At 34.0% G+C, this 15,956-nt stretch overlaps 1 protein-coding gene across 4 annotated transcripts in view; it reads right to left on the reverse strand.

The window, feature by feature from the left end:
• Positions 1 to 344: 344 nt before the first annotated feature.
• LOC108742994 (AMP deaminase 2) overlaps positions 345 to 15,956 on the reverse strand; it is a 30,537-nt gene continuing 14,925 nt past the window's right edge. For 2 of the 4 annotated variants that reach the window (XM_018478382.2, XM_018478384.1), the window contains exons 4-9: positions 13,390 to 13,579; positions 11,707 to 11,835; positions 5,000 to 5,219; positions 4,672 to 4,942; positions 4,240 to 4,589; positions 960 to 3,943 (exon numbers count right to left, since the gene is read on the reverse strand). In XM_018478382.2, coding sequence (XP_018333884.1) covers positions 3,085 to 3,943; positions 4,240 to 4,589; positions 4,672 to 4,942; positions 5,000 to 5,219; positions 11,707 to 11,835; positions 13,390 to 13,579 — 2,019 coding nt within the window. In that variant the 3' untranslated portion in view covers positions 960 to 3,084. Of the gene's footprint in view, positions 3,944 to 4,239; positions 4,590 to 4,671; positions 4,943 to 4,999; positions 5,220 to 11,706; positions 11,836 to 13,389; positions 13,580 to 15,956 lie in introns of all 4 variants that reach the window. The other 2 variants (XM_018478385.1, XM_018478386.2) reach the window with 2 other exon arrangements.

Here is a 15,956-nt window from a genome sequence, read left to right on the forward strand (position 1 = left end):
TATTAAAAGCACTCATACAGCTTTCCATGTTTTCCTGAACTACCCGCCTGATGACATCTTTAGTTTCGCCTCCCGAAAACTCGCCCCATTCTAGCTCCTCATTTCAAAATCTATGTCCAATTGCGCCATCCTTTCGATTGGTTGCTGGAGGTCCCGCATCACCTTATCACTTTTCTTATATTATTTATAGCTTACTTACGAGCACCTGGCACCTGCGGTAATCTCACTTCTGAACTATAACACACTAATTTCTCTCTCAATAGGTATAGCTTTATTTTTACTTTTCTAATATCTCTCTATTGCTATGGTACCTCCTCGGTTTCGTCGCAGCGTGTTTTTTTTTGTTATTGTTGGTATTGTTTACTGTGTATTATTCCGTGCCTCTTGTAATGACTGATCTTTCAACTCAATTTCAATTCAGGGTTCTTTTGTCCTGCGAGCTGTACGTTTGAAAGTATTTTTTTGTCGCTTTGCTATTTTAATTAATTCCACGATGTCGTTGGGGATGAAGTTACCTTTGGTTCTGGTGTGGGTATGTTGTTGGATCGTTTCCCATATCTATTTTTCGAGGATGAGTGTTACCTATTCCAGTTTTTCCTTGTCTGGGAAGTTAGATTGAGTCTTGCAGCTCTCCTTGGAGGGTTGATTTGAATTCGACCCAGTTTATAGTTTTTATTTGCAGAATGTTCTTTTCTGTCCTAGATGGAGGATGATGGGATTGTGGCCTGACATTAGGTCGCTATCTTCGATGGAGGTTATGTGAAATCGTTGAGCAATATTTTTTAATCCGGCTATGTCCAGACTGTCTGACGATTTCGTTGGCTCATGGTGATGGGTTGGTTCAGTTGGTGCTATAAGTAGTAGTTGTCGGTCGGCGTATTGTTTGAAGTGTTTTCCTCTAGTGTTTTCTATTTTTGAGTGCCAATCGTGGTTCTTTCTGTTAACGTTTCATATGATTATTTTTTATGTATTGCCTTCTAGTAGTTTATTCAGCTCGTTGACATGTAGCGGCGGTTGGTTAGTTTTTCTTGAAGGGTAGTAGACGCTGAATATGTAAGTAGTTCCTATATGTTTGATGTTTAGCTGGATTCCTGTGGCTTTTATTATGTTTTCTTTTGAGGTGGGTGGGAACAAGTCGTGGTCGATGGAGTTTTTAGTTGAGGATTCGGGGGATTTAGGATGGTTTGAGTAATGTTTCTCTAATCCACATGATGTCGATGTTTTGAGATGTTACTTAGTGTTTTAGAACGTTGATTTTTCCTGGAAACGATTGAGCCCCAGTATGCTATTTTTTTGGTTGGCGGGTGTTCTTTTTATGGAGTTCTTCATAGGTTGGGTAGATTTAACAGTTGTTTGGTGCAGTTAATGAATTTTGTTGTTGTTAGGTTTAGCATTGTATGAACATTTCTCCAATAATTTTGGCTGTTTCTTCTTTGTTTTTAGTTGATGAGTATTCTACTTTTGTAATTTGGCTGCAAGTTGGGGTTTAGAGTTTTGGTGGTTACTCTGTTTTCTTGTTTGGGTTCTCTGGACCTTTCCTGTAGTTTGCGATATGCTCCTGTGCAATTACCACATTTTCCGGGTTGTTTGTGGTTTAGTACACAAATGAGTGGAGTAGTTGCCTACACATTTTAGGCACCTAAATTCTGCTTTGCAGCCAGCTTTCAAATTTCTGGCAGGGGTAGCATTGTCGTGAGGTTTACTTTTTGAATAGGCTTTCTACTATTATATCTAGATTGCAACATTGTTATAAGTTGTAAGTTGACTTATAAATACGGTCTATTTCTATTTTTACGAGGAAGATTTCGTGTCCGAGTCTGTTGATCAACCTTGCTGCTTTGATTTCTGAGTATCCTTGTGTGTGAAGGTCCTTTGCTATATCTTTAATGCCTATTGAGGGAGGGATGCCTCTAAGAACAACTTTTAGTTTCCTTTCTTTTCTAAGTTTATATGTGTAGTAGGTACTGTATGAGATCGTCGAATGTTTTGGTCATGGCCTTATGTATCATTGGCTTCCGAAAGTCCTCTCTTACACTTATTCAATGCATCATACTCTTCTTCTGAAGGTTCGTTGTGATGGTTGCAATTACAGTCATTTATACTTTTTCACTCTAGAGCATCAGGTTGACAAGTTGTACATTGGTAGATAACAGTCTCTCATCATTGCGAGTCAGATTGCGACGATTATCATATATTCTTTTACGCAAGAGAGTCCGCTTAATGTTTGGAGTTGTTTTGGTATCTTGACATCTTAATAAGAAAGCTAGCAAACTGAGTAGCTCCGCTTTCCTTTTGCGTTGTTAAACCAGTGGATACATCCTTCCCGTATAGGGGCTTATTCAGAAGTAGCGAAGTTTTCCGGGATTAAAAGTGCTACTGTGCTTCTTTTAATTGAAAACTTTTCTTTTTGTTTAACCAAAAACAGGTGCCGATTCCAGGAATCTTCAAAAAACTTATACTTTCATTTCTATTTTTTGGTTATTACTTTTTAGCAATAGCATGTTATTGGCTCTTAAGATAATTCAAATCATTTGTACAAAAGCACATAAATAATACATTGTGCCACGTGGCGTCACAATAGGCGACTAGCATTAAAGATATCCAAATGATTTTTTTTTAATTTTGAATGTCATTGAGGGGTGATACCATTAATACTTCAGTCAAAAGGAAACTTCATAATTTTAATTGAGCATTTAAAGTAGGCTTTCCTAAACTCAGTATTAACTAAAATTATAGTTTTTATTAATGTAACTAAATATACCGCAACAGTCAAATGTAAATAAAAAAAAAAATAAAAACGTTTGTTGAGTTAAAATAATTTCGAGAAAACACGATAGGTGTTAATCATAAAGAGTTACAACTATTTCTTTTATTTGTCATCCAACAATATTAAAAATACAATTTTATTATAACCTTGGAATCGAAAAATGCAATAAAATTATCCAACATGTATAGGGAACACATGTTTTATTTAAATTTAAGACATAGTAGTTCAAAGCTGTTATGGCAAACACCTTTACGTATTTATTTTTATTGCAACTAAAAACAATAAGTAGACATATATATCTCTAAACCATGTGTTACTTAATTTTTATCTTTGCGAAATGCTTTAAAAATATTGGTCAATTCATCCATGAGAGTTTCATATCTGAAAGCAACTCTTACATCGGGTACATTTGTACGACTGATGTCATTACCAGCAACACCTTCTTTAGTATAGTTTGGACCCAACCAGTACTGCTTCATTTTGTGAGGAAATCCAGACATCAAAACACTATTTCGAGCTAATTCACACATATCACAACTAGATAATTTCCAAACTTGGGCCGCAATACTATACTCTTCCATAAGAGGCTCTTTTGTGAAATGAAATTGTAATGGATCATCCGTTGACAAAGACACTATTAATCCTCTCGCTAAGTATTCAGGAAGAGGATTGCGGTGATAATTTAAAAACAAACTATTATTAGAAAGAGGGCTCATTGCAATGCCAACTTGAGCTAAGTAGTAAAGGTACTGTAAAACCGGAACTTTTCTCAGAAGTAAACCGTGAGATATATTTTCTGACAACAAAAATCCGCAAACTAAATGTTGTACAGGACCAGCTTCGCCGCAATGGGGTCTTAACACAAATGTATTGAGCCCTCTTTCAGAGCGAAAATGATTTACAATAGCCATATTAGCGTACATGTAATATAAATAATAGCCGTATGGGGGATTTTCTTCATCTGACCAAACTTCTGGAGTAGGAACATCTTTATCAAATAATGGATTTTCCGGTTTACTTTCGTCATCTACAGAGTCAAAACCAATAACATACTGCAGAAACCGATGTAACTCGGGATGTGAAGTTGGTTTCATTGTCACCTCCAAAAGTGGTAAAAAAATATTTTCCAATATTTGTTGAAAATTCTCCACTATTTGATTTGATTTGAAAATGTCACTGAAAAGTAAATTTATAATTAAAAAATATACAAGTGATTACAATTTCCTTTAAATATATGAACTTTAGGTATATAAACTTCACTGATTCACCGATCAGCAGTGAAACTATTTTTAACTAATCGTAAGTGTAAACAATGGAAAATGGTTTTTAATGTTTCAATAAGAGTTTACAGGTCTTTACCAAAAGTACGCGGGAATTATACATTGAAAAGCATTTTCTTTGTTTACGCTCATATTAATGTCAACTAAACTAACCAAAAACAAGCAGCAAACAACAAAAACTGTTCTACTTACTAAAGTCTAGGTATTTGAATTAGCCAGCGAACGTTGTCAGAGTATACATTAGATTCAATCGCCCAGTGTGCTAACTTGTCCCATTCTTCTCTACTTTTGCCGTATATACTTAACCTTAGTTCAGCATTTTGATATTTAGATTCTTCTAAATCACTAGCTACTTCTTTTATTATTCTTGCAAAATATTTCCCATTTAAATAATTATCAGTTTTGAGAAATACTTCACGTAATCTGCTTTCACCAATAGGATTATATTTGGCATTGAATTTGTCAAATCGATGAAAAGTATTTCTATCTGCATGCACATCCAACATATCAACAGTTAGATCATAAGTAGTCAAATTCATCGACTGAAATCATAACAGCTTTTAAACAAAAATCATTACAGGATTACAATACACAATGAGAAGGTGGCATATATATGTAAGTTACCTGAAAAACTTCTTTTAACGTCATTTTTTGGGAGTTATTGATTGTTACAACTTCATCTGCATGGTTCTTTAATGTTTTCTTAATGAATCGTAGTAAATGCTTTTGATTCATACAAGAAGCTGCGTGAATGTGAGTATCAACCTTACGTATGTTATAGAAATCTCTATGTGGAACAGCTTTTTGGGATGCAAGTTCCCTTAATTCATTTAACAGTACGTGAAGGGAGTATTTTGACGATAGGTAACTTAAACGACGATAACAAAAAGATTTTCTAAAAACGCAATTAATGTTGATAAAATTCATTCTCAACTATTTCACCTACACTTACAAAGGTCCATCTGCAATCATGTTGCATAAGCAATTCATATCGCTCACAAATGTTGCTAAGTCAGGAAATTGGTAATCAATACTTTTATCTGCATTTAAATCGTCTTTGCTTGGGTAGATATGATAGATCCCTTTTTTAGCTTTAATGTAGTAAGGAAGATCGGGTGGAAAAGGTACTTCCCACGGATTAAATCGACCGCTTGGGGGATGTATACCATGTTCTGTAAATAATTATCACTAATAGGTATATTACATTAATTACTCCAGAATTTCAACATTTTTTGGTTTTTGTTACAATTACAATATCATTTAGCAAGTGTGTCGTGTAATCATCGCATAATCTCTACACAATGCGATAGAGAAAGAAAATTCAAATCAAGTCCTGTCCTTTTTTCTAACATATAGTTTTTGTTGAACTTTAATAGCACCATTGACTCGTTGTCCCAATTAGCACGCTTGTAACGTTAATTTATGACCATCTGCAAAAAACACCGGAAATTTACAGTTGATAAAAGAGCTATCTTTCTGTTTAGAATATATTTGTAGTGTTATGCGCACCCACTAGTCGCCACGAAGGGCAAAGTCAGATCATATAAACTGTTCAGCCGATAGTTTTACATTGAAGGTGGGAAAAATACAGGCAGCTATCGATACTGATTTCACATCACTTTGGGACTTTCGCTTGCCCAAAGCGTCGCGACAATAAAAAATGAATGCGTTTGTTCCAGTTATTGTAAATTCGTTGTATCAATTAATGGTTAGTTTTCACGGTAATATAAAGGGCATGGCAACAACTAACTTTGTGAATGTTGTCTTTCCCTACCGTAACCTAATGATCATAAGCAATCAAACAGTAAAAATCTTAAATAAAATATTCATTACGTCTGGTGTGACTAAAGCTCGCATTGGCGAACATTCCCGAAGAGCATTTGAAAACTTCATTTAATCCAAGAATACTAGGAGAAAATAGCATTCAAAATGTTTTCGATTCATCTATAAAAGGGTAATTCAAAACAGAAGACATGTTTCTTCAGTTTTATTAGTTGTTATTTTTCTACTAATTTTGAAATTATGCACCCCAAACTGTCACTGGTCCGATGAGAATTTTCTAATCGAGATCGTATTCTATAAAGAAATGATGTAGGACTTTTCTATTTGAATTTTCATGCGATCATTGCAGAACATCCTACAGATGATTTGAGAAATACAGTTTTCGTTATTTTTTAACGATTTCTATACCATCAGCACATAAAAATGGTAATGGAATGCTTATTACTCGAATAATGTGCTATGATGTTTATTATACAAAATACCTACCGTATGCTTGTACAACTAGTGAAAAGGTGAGAAATTTAACAGAAATTAGCTGAAACCAATGCTGCTTTTGGGCCTCAAAGATAACAGGGGACTAGTTTTCATAAAAATATCTTTTTTATTAAAAATTTTTGAATACTTAAAATACTGTATCATTAATTAAATTAATATTATGAATACAATATTATTTATAAATGCAACAATGATTGTGCGTACCTATTTATAATTATTACTATCTTAATATAGCTGTTTCAATAAATAATAGCTCATTTTATTTATTTAAATACGGTTTTTGTTCTATTAAACCATTTTCGATAGAGGGGAGAAAGGGGACCTCATTTTAAACCTGCGTTCCTCTTCACTTAAAGCCAGCACTGGCTGAAACTTTCGAAAAATTTTTAGACGCTTAATGGAAAGAATAAAATATTGAAATTTCAGATTTTTTAATTGACTTATATTTGTATTATTTATACCTGGCGTTATGAGATAACTGAAAAAAAGTAGAAAAAATTATGTAATTAATTATCTACAGTACTAGAACTGTTCAGTATTAAAAAAAAGATAAGTAAAAACACGACAAAATCTATGGAAATAAATATTTGTGTTAATGCCTGCAATTCAATGCGAAACTGGCAACAGCACTTGTATTTTGGCAATTGAGCTTACCGTTACTGACATGCCGGAAATGAAAATGAGAAAGTGCTGTTGCTAACACTTGTCAAATTGATATGTTTCGTACTGAAGTTTTTAGGTCGGACACGCATCGTTCTGGACACAATGAATAGCCAGGTGTCCTATGTCCAGGGTGTTTCTGAAATAGGTAGCAAGCTTTGGAGGATGTTAATTAGATGGAATACGGAATCACATTGTAAGTAAAGCTGCGTGGTTAAGAGATAAAAATATTTGTAATAAAACTAGAAGTTGTAATTTGAAGCCGGTCCTGGCGTAAATTGGCGAGGTACAAAGAAATTGCGATAATCACTAAGCACCTCCATCAATGGAGATAATAAAAAGTACCGGTTGCGGGGCGACTACTAAAGTAAATATTAACAGCTAACTAATTGCGCTACTACATATAATAATGTTTAGACATCCATTACGATAAAAATTAATTGACTAACAATTGTGTTCATTGATTAAAGTATACTCAATATGGAATTAAAACACAAAAAATAAAAAAAAATTAACGTTACGTAAACATTAATTGGTAACTGTAATTTTATCAACTGTAAGGTAAATTTCGATGTATAATATATACCCAAGGTGCGTTCTCTTTTTTATGAGTAGTTCGCCAATAGCATTATCCTCCCATCAGAAAAAAATTAATTTACTTAACACCACGAAACATATACGTATGTATATCACTGAAATTGTTCGAAATGATTGGATTCTGAGATTACCCACGTTCCTCACATGTAAAATGTAGATTAACGGTTCCTTTTAATCTCTGTACAGCATTTATGATGATTTCCCAATTAGGAAGTTTTCACTGGGAATATCGATGACCGTACAATTCGACCATCGTATTAAGATTGACCGTAAATTAGTAATACGTTACAAAGTTCTGCCGTACTAAATGTTAGTGTAACAACTTCTATTCTGCACTGACTTATAACACTGTCACACTGACCTACTGTCCGCGACTTCGACTGAGTACCTACCTACCTATAAGTCTACAACGTTAAAAGAACAAAGAACTAGTCTAGGCTGCCTGTAACATAAACATCGTTAATCACACTTAATCCAATCTAACAATTAACAATGCGTGAGTGCAAAAATGCAGAAGAAATACAAAACGGACGCTAATGATTACCAAATGACAAATGCGGCGTTGCTTTGTCGTGTTTCCCTGCGTGATCCTACCAGGGCAAGACTGACCATTTTAAAATACGTTTTTCTCGAAAATAATGCACTTTCATCAAACATTACTTAATTTTGTTGTGTTGTAGTGCCCTATTACCTCCTGCAAGCATGCCATTTATTTGAGAAACACCCGGTATTTAAACAAAGAGCCATTTCCACACTGTCAGTACAGTAAATGTGACTACAAAAACTCCTTCATTTCCATTTATTACTATTATTACACGCCAGTGGTATAGCCAAGGGAGGGGGAAGAGAGCTTTTAATTTTGTTGCACCCAATAAGCAATTTGCTGTAAAATTGATTGACTGGTAAAAGACAAATAAAAAACAGTAAAATAGCTTATTCCTGACATCCTTCTATTCATGTAATGTAATGTCTCATCAAAAACAATTCAACCGTTTCGAAGATTAGACCGATACACAAAACGATTTTTAAAAATCTTTTCTCTCTTAATAGCAGATTTCCATTTTATTAATAATAAGGTGGATTTTCAGCTTTTCTTATCTTAACCTCCCCTCCCCTAACTGCGCTACTGTAATACGTAGATTCTGTTACTGTATTCTACTGTTTATTCTTGCATAAATAACTTTCTTTTATTTTTTTTATAGAAAAAAAAGGTGAAAAAAAATACAATATACAAATAAGATATTAAGTAGGTATACACCGACAAACAAGAAAAAGTTTGTATGTAATACGTACATATCTTCCCTAAATATGCAAGCCTACTTAAATTTAAAAACTCGATGGTCACTTAAAAAAAGTTGAAGGAATTCAAAAGTGAAATTTCAGGCTTTGTAATAACTAGTACCTAGTATTGCAAATTTCATCAACAAAGTCCTTTCGGTTATATACGAAGTAGTAGATATACAAACATCAATAATTAAAATAGAATGTCTAGACTTCCAGCGTGTACTGAATCTCCAGTCACTCCGTAAATCAAATGTATAAAATTTTTAAAAAATTAAATCCTTCTCACAAGTACAAGTGTCATGTTCAGCAGAATGCACACATTTTCAGCTTACAGTATAGATCAGAATATAATTTTCGTAAGTGTGCCGTGGTAGTATGGATCCAAACACTTCATTGTAATTATTTGCCTACAGGCTTTTATTAGAATTTTACACGTTACGTAGATATTGAAGAGTGAAATAAATGACTGCATTAGTCATAAAATAAGTGTAAAATGAACCAATTCTACCTAATTTCTTATTGACAAAATAATCTGTAATGTAATCATGGTTTAAGGTGTTCATTATGTCTGCGCCTTGTATGATGGTGCTGAAGAAATTTTAAATACACTAGGATTTGAAGAAAGGAGACTTTTAAAAGTAAGTAAAATGCAATACCGACAGGCCTATTTGACATAAGTTAATCGCGTCCAACTAATAAGCTGACGGGGCAAGCTTCCAAGAATACTAGATAGAAATCACAAGACCTGTTTGTCTCGTTTATCCAAATACGCCCAATGGGAAACAGTAGAAAAGTTACATAGAGCAAATTATAAAACTCAGAATATTGACCTAATAAGGTCTTGCCAAGCAATGAAGAGCTAGTAGTAAATATCCATGGTGAAAGTTATGTCAACATAAAAGTAGGCGAAACCCCTTTTCAACACCGTGTACTATTTGGGGAAATAGAAGGTAAGATAGTTTTGGGCTTAGATGTTCCCCGTATATATGACTTTTGACGAAGCTTCTAGAGAAGTATTGACAGTGAAGGGGGGAAACGTTCGAACTCGACTTACTTGAGTAAAACACTATTATTTCCAGAGTTGAAAGTGTGAGCACGGTAATAGGTAAATTTCAACGTATTTCGAAAGTCAGAGAAAAATGCAACCCAACTAGCAACGACAACTATGACCGTAGGTCGCTACGTTTTGTGTGGACTAGTGCCAGTTGCACACCGTAACGAAATGTAAAACCTCCCACAAAATGTAGGCGAAACAGATCAAGAAATAAATTAGTGATTAACTACAAAAAAGAGGTGGTAATCGAAGTCGTGAGAAGATGGTTGAATCTCGACATTCCAATTGTACATTGTTGTTAACCATTGTTTTCTAATTGTTGCCATTATAGACCATTAATACTTTTGGACTAGGAAATTTTGGGAAATACTATTGTTACAGAATACTGCTACGCGATTGGTCTCATAAGTTGCCGCATTCTATTATCGATTTATGCGTTTAGACGTAGAAGCTCAGGGTTTATCCGCGTTATTGAAAAGACCGATTGATATAATTTGATTTTTCTTAACAGGTTATTACATTAATATATGTAAATTAATAAAATGAAGATATTTTTGAAGTCCAAACATAGCAATACACTTCTCTTCTCAGATGCCTACTTTTACCACAGTTTTACGACGCTGCGGTGGCCAAGTGGCATGAACACTCGACTTGTACACCGCAAGGCTAAAGTGCGGCCGATGTAGTAATTTTTTTAAATTGTTTATTTTTACTGATTACTTTTTGGCGGACTTGTTTGGGGTATAGTTGTTATGTATTTCCTTTTAATTGTGTTTTATCCAATACCTAACAATAATTTTACGTTTTTCGAAAATGTCTTTATTTATTTGCATAAGCAGTGAAACAAGCAAAGTATTAACTTATTGATTGTAAAACAAAACAAACTATACCAATCACTCTGTCTTTAAGTAACGCGGGTAATCTTTGACTAATTAGGCAGCGTTATTTAGGATGCGGCAATTTAAGTGACCAATCATCGTATGGCAGTATAATTTACAAATGGTTCCGTAACGCGGCTTGTTTGATTACTTATGAAAATAAATAAATGTGGACATTTTTAAAAAAGGTAAAATTACAAATAAAAGGAGGTGTATGGCAACGACGAAATAAACACATTAAAAAAATACATCGGCTGCAAAAAGAATTGCGGGCCCTGCGCCATACAAGTCGAGCGTCCATACTCGGCTACCGCCGCTTCCTACAAGTTGATTTCAGAAAAGAGGATCGTATTGCTAAGTCTAGACTTCAAAAATATATTTATTAATTTATTTTAAGAGTTTACAAGTAATCAAGTGAATAATCTAAATTATATCAGTTTGTCGTTTGAGTAATGCGAATAAACCCTGAACTTTTACGTTTAGACGCGCGGATTGATAATAGGAGGCGAAAACTCATGTGGTCATTTACGTAGAAATATCTACAACTCATTCCTTAACGCCACTGGAACTACAATCCGCAATTGGAAGAGATTTGTTGATGAAATTATTTTATTTTTATAATATTGTCAAAATCTCACATAGTTAAAATTTCAGTATCAAACTTATTCAACTTTTCTCAAAACGTTTAATAAGCCATCAAACTTGAATGATCTTATATTTAAAAATATGTACATGTAATAACCTTCAATTTATTGTGCACTGAAGATTAAGTAACATGCATTGATGGAGTAGTTATTTATAAACTTACGCCAGTCAATGTGGCGAGTCTTTGAATTGGTTGGTAATATATTTTGTGATTATGTTGTTAAAGAAATATTTCTACTCGATACGCAAAAGGTAGGGGGTTACCTTGAGTCGATTCATTTTTTAATATATGTTCCAATACCGCGTCACTTTGGCTCTGTTTCAAAATATATTCATCGATGGAAGGCCTGGCAGAGGTATTACAAGAGCTAGGGTAGTCCATGACGAAATCGTCTAGCACATGCATAATTTAAATATAAAAAACTACAAATTACTCAAAGTAGAACTCCATCGTCAAATGTTTATTTTCGTTTTGGAAAAATATCTGTAGGTAATCCGGTGAGCAGCCAAATTCTACAATTTACTTCATGTACAACAGAAAGGAATGCAAGAAACATAGTACTTAGTCATAATTGATAAAAATGATCAGTCAATTAGATCAACTATAAATTGAACTTTAGTTGCAGAATATGCACACTTTACAAAGTACTTTAACCGATTCTATTACATTCCATTACACGTCATTTCATCACGGCAATAGTTCACTAGTATGGTACTTCATAACATTCCAATTCATCACTGTATGATAAAAATGATGAGAGGTTTTGGTTCCTTATATGCATTTTTATTGTTTATAAAATGTACAACACAGCTACATTTTATGAGATATATGTTATTTTTTACTTTACGAAGTATAACAATGGTGGTAGGCTTTCATTCCTTATGTAATTTATTATTATTTGAACTGAACAATGTATTTTCTAATTATATTAACTGCGATGTAATGAATTTTCATGGTAATGTACTGTTGTGTTAAGAAAAATTTTTCATGCTAGTGAGATGTCGCATGATGAAATGTCGTGTAATAGTCACATTAACCTTTCATTTGGTATGGCTGTATGGCAGGTATGCGACTAAATTCAGGTCAACTTTGCATTAATAAAACCAATATTGTTAGTTAGCCCCTACAAGCCAAATTTTAATTTTTTTTGACACAATCATTTGATAAGCTCAGTAAGTATCTACTAATATTTTTTAGTCTCCAGGTTCAGAACTTTGTTTTGNTTTCTAAGGATTTTTTTTGTACTTTCGTTCTATATGTTTTTCTTTTAAATCTAACAGTGCCTGAAAAAAACTTGCATGAACGCAAATTTTTATACTTTCTTGTTCGGATGAATCGATTTTGACGTATCTGGACTCATTTAATTGATACATTTCATATTTACGTTTTTATATAGAATTTTTTTTGTACTTTCGTTTTATAAGAAAAAACATTTCATACTATGTGAATTTGTTCTACACACTTTCCCTTACACGATCCTGGTGTAAAACTTCGGATGAGTTTTTTTCAGTTTCTGGCATTTTCAAACCAAATTTGCCTGTTCTACATGTATTATCGCCTGCATTGCTTGACAAAGAAATAACGTTTTTTATTATCACAGTTGATTGATTGATAGAACCTTAAATGCACCAAAGATGTGAGCCAAGCTTCCTTCAAAACCCAATAAAACCAAATTTTCTCGTTCTTACCTGGCGGATGGTCAACATCGCGTATCTTGTGGACGGAATGCCGAATTTGATGCTACCAACTCTTCATTTGGTTAATAATTCTCAATATAAAAAACAACTGCGCTAAGTGGCACCTTTTTTTCACGAAGTGCAAGGTTAAAACGCATACCTGCCGTACTAAATGATTTAAATTTACAATAAAATGATGGAGTTTTACTTTTCATTTCTACTTTAAAGGATCCATAAAACCGGGGACAGATAAACATAAAAATTAATTACCTTCAATTGTTTGTTTGTCATCGTGTATCTGAGGAGGCTCAGTGATTATAAGGTTATCAGTAGAAACAGATTGTAGGAAACTAAATGTTGTATTAGGAAAAGACTGGTGAGACTGTTTCATGTAAGACTGCCTTATTTGCAATGCTCGGACGATAAGTTGCGAAGCCTTCTCCAAATCTTCAAGAGGTACCTAAACAAGTAAAAAAAAATAATAAGCATACAGTATTCTATACATAAATCAATTTACAGGTCTAAATAATTAAACATTGGTCAACGACGTTTCTGTCGTGATTAACTTCTACTTTTTTATATACTTTATACAGGGTGTAACAGAAAGTGCCGAGCACATTACAATAATTTACAATCTGAAGCCAGTCTTGTGCGTGAATTGGCAACATAGGTGTCTACCGAATAACGTACTGGGATAAAAACTGCAACTACATAGATGGATAATGTAAACACACAAATCGATAATTAAACTTCTAAACCTTAACCGATAATCGGACGTTAAACGTTGAAAGAATAAATGGCTACTAAAATTTGGCTGTTAACATAATTACTCTGAATCACACTTAATCTAATCTAACAAATACGCAATAAATCAGCAGAGAGAGAAAGCCCAGAGTAACTGCTATTGTTATTTGGGAAAACTGAAAAACCGTTCTCATAAGAAAAAACATGTAAATGTTAGCCCAGTGAAATGCTACATTGGCAGTATATTTTGGGTAGGACAAGATTTTTCTTTCATGTGTAGGGGGGAAGGGCTGGTGTGAGTATTACACCTCGCTTTTGAGGGTTGAAAGCCCCGCATATGTTAGCTATCTTGGAAAAGACGGTGTAACAGTTTTCCTGTCAAATCTTGAAAACAGTCTTACAAAACATTTTAACTTTATTTTTGTAGGGAACTGAATTTTCTATAATTTCGGTCGAGATACTTTTTATCGTAAAACTCAAAATGGGAATAAAAAGTCAATTTGCGTCTAATGGGTGACAAGTTAAATAATGATTGGTAAGTGTAGTTTTCATTTCAAGATTATTAGTTTTACGTAACCATTTGTGATAATACCCAATATACCCATATACCTACACAAACAACAATTTTCATTGAAAAATTTTTGTTAAAAAATACATGTAACATGTGTTACAAAAAGAAATTGTAATAAATTTCAAGTCTACAATTCGTTAATTCTGAGACACGAACAATGATACAAAAAATGTAAACATACATTCCACCTATGTGTAGATACTAGGTTACTTGTATGCGTAGTAGGTTACACATTAAGGCAATGTTACACGCCACGTGAATTGCCAATCCACGCTCTGTGCAACGGGTTCGGCGCGGCCTGGAGCGGACAGGCCTGCTGTAGCGGTTTCTTTGGCACGGCGGTGGCTTGCGCGCAGAATGGCGGTCCACTCTCCACGCGCCAAGTATTTGTCATGCATTTGGCCATTTGGTCATAGATAAACCACTTTAGCTTAAACCCTTCATCTAAGCCGGTATTATTATACTTTTTATTGTTAATAAAATGGATTAACGTGTGCTGTGGACTGTATGTGTATGAATGTATAACTCGAATGAATGCCAACACGTTGCGTGGTTGCACAGGCAAAATGCAATCGTCAAGATGGCTTACAAAAATCCATGATCCTGCATATAGTCTATTCTCCCCACTCAGGGCTACCTCACAGGAAAGGTACAGGATAATTAACCAACTAGAACAATGTGTTTATAATCCTTAACACAGATGCATAACTAAATTCTTCAGCTTCATTATAAGGTATTTCGAAACTTTTAGCTACTAACCTAGCTAACTTTAAACATCCATCTAGTAACTATAGCAACTTGACCGTCCGTTAATTTTGCAAGTTGCCATATTTTCAATTTTTCATGAGGTCAACTCTTTGTTTATTGCTTCTTTCCACTCGAGCAATTCCTTTGCCTCTTTGAAAATTTTCCGTTCTTTGTAATGACCTTTTGACGGTAGACAATAAGCTGTATAAACTTCATATTCATCTAATACTATTGGTCATACAGTTTTTCTTCCTGATCTAGTTGTTGTTTCTGGTAAGGTTTCATTATGTTCATAATTTTTGTTATCTGAGGTCTCTGTGATTGATTCCCTTTCTTCATTTTCATCCTCTCAATTTGTTATTCACTAGTTTCTGTCTCGTTATCTTTTTCAGTGTTATATTCAATTATTTTAGACTGTTTTGAGGATAATTGTTCCGACTTTTCCTTACAAAATTTCAACTTGCACTCCATGACACTTTCATCATATTTGATGTCACTAGATATTGTTAATTCTTCTTCTTCGAGTATCCACAACCGATAACCATCGCAGCAGTAACTCAAATCATTTCTACCATGTCAAATTTGTGATAGTGTCATGCTCTTAGACAAAACTTTTTGTTGGTAATCTATTTAATTCATATACAGAACATTCTAGAGCCCCACTCCATAGTTGTTTTGGTATGCCTGATTCTAGAAATTTTGCCCTTATCTTATTTAACAGTGTTCGATTGATTCTCTCGGCTTTACCATTTCCTTGTGGAGTAAATGGCATTGT

This window comes from Agrilus planipennis, unplaced genomic scaffold (genome assembly GCF_000699045.2).
Source record: "Agrilus planipennis isolate EAB-ADULT unplaced genomic scaffold, Apla_2.0 scaffold386, whole genome shotgun sequence".
NCBI lineage: Eukaryota > Metazoa > Arthropoda > Insecta > Coleoptera > Buprestidae > Agrilus > Agrilus planipennis.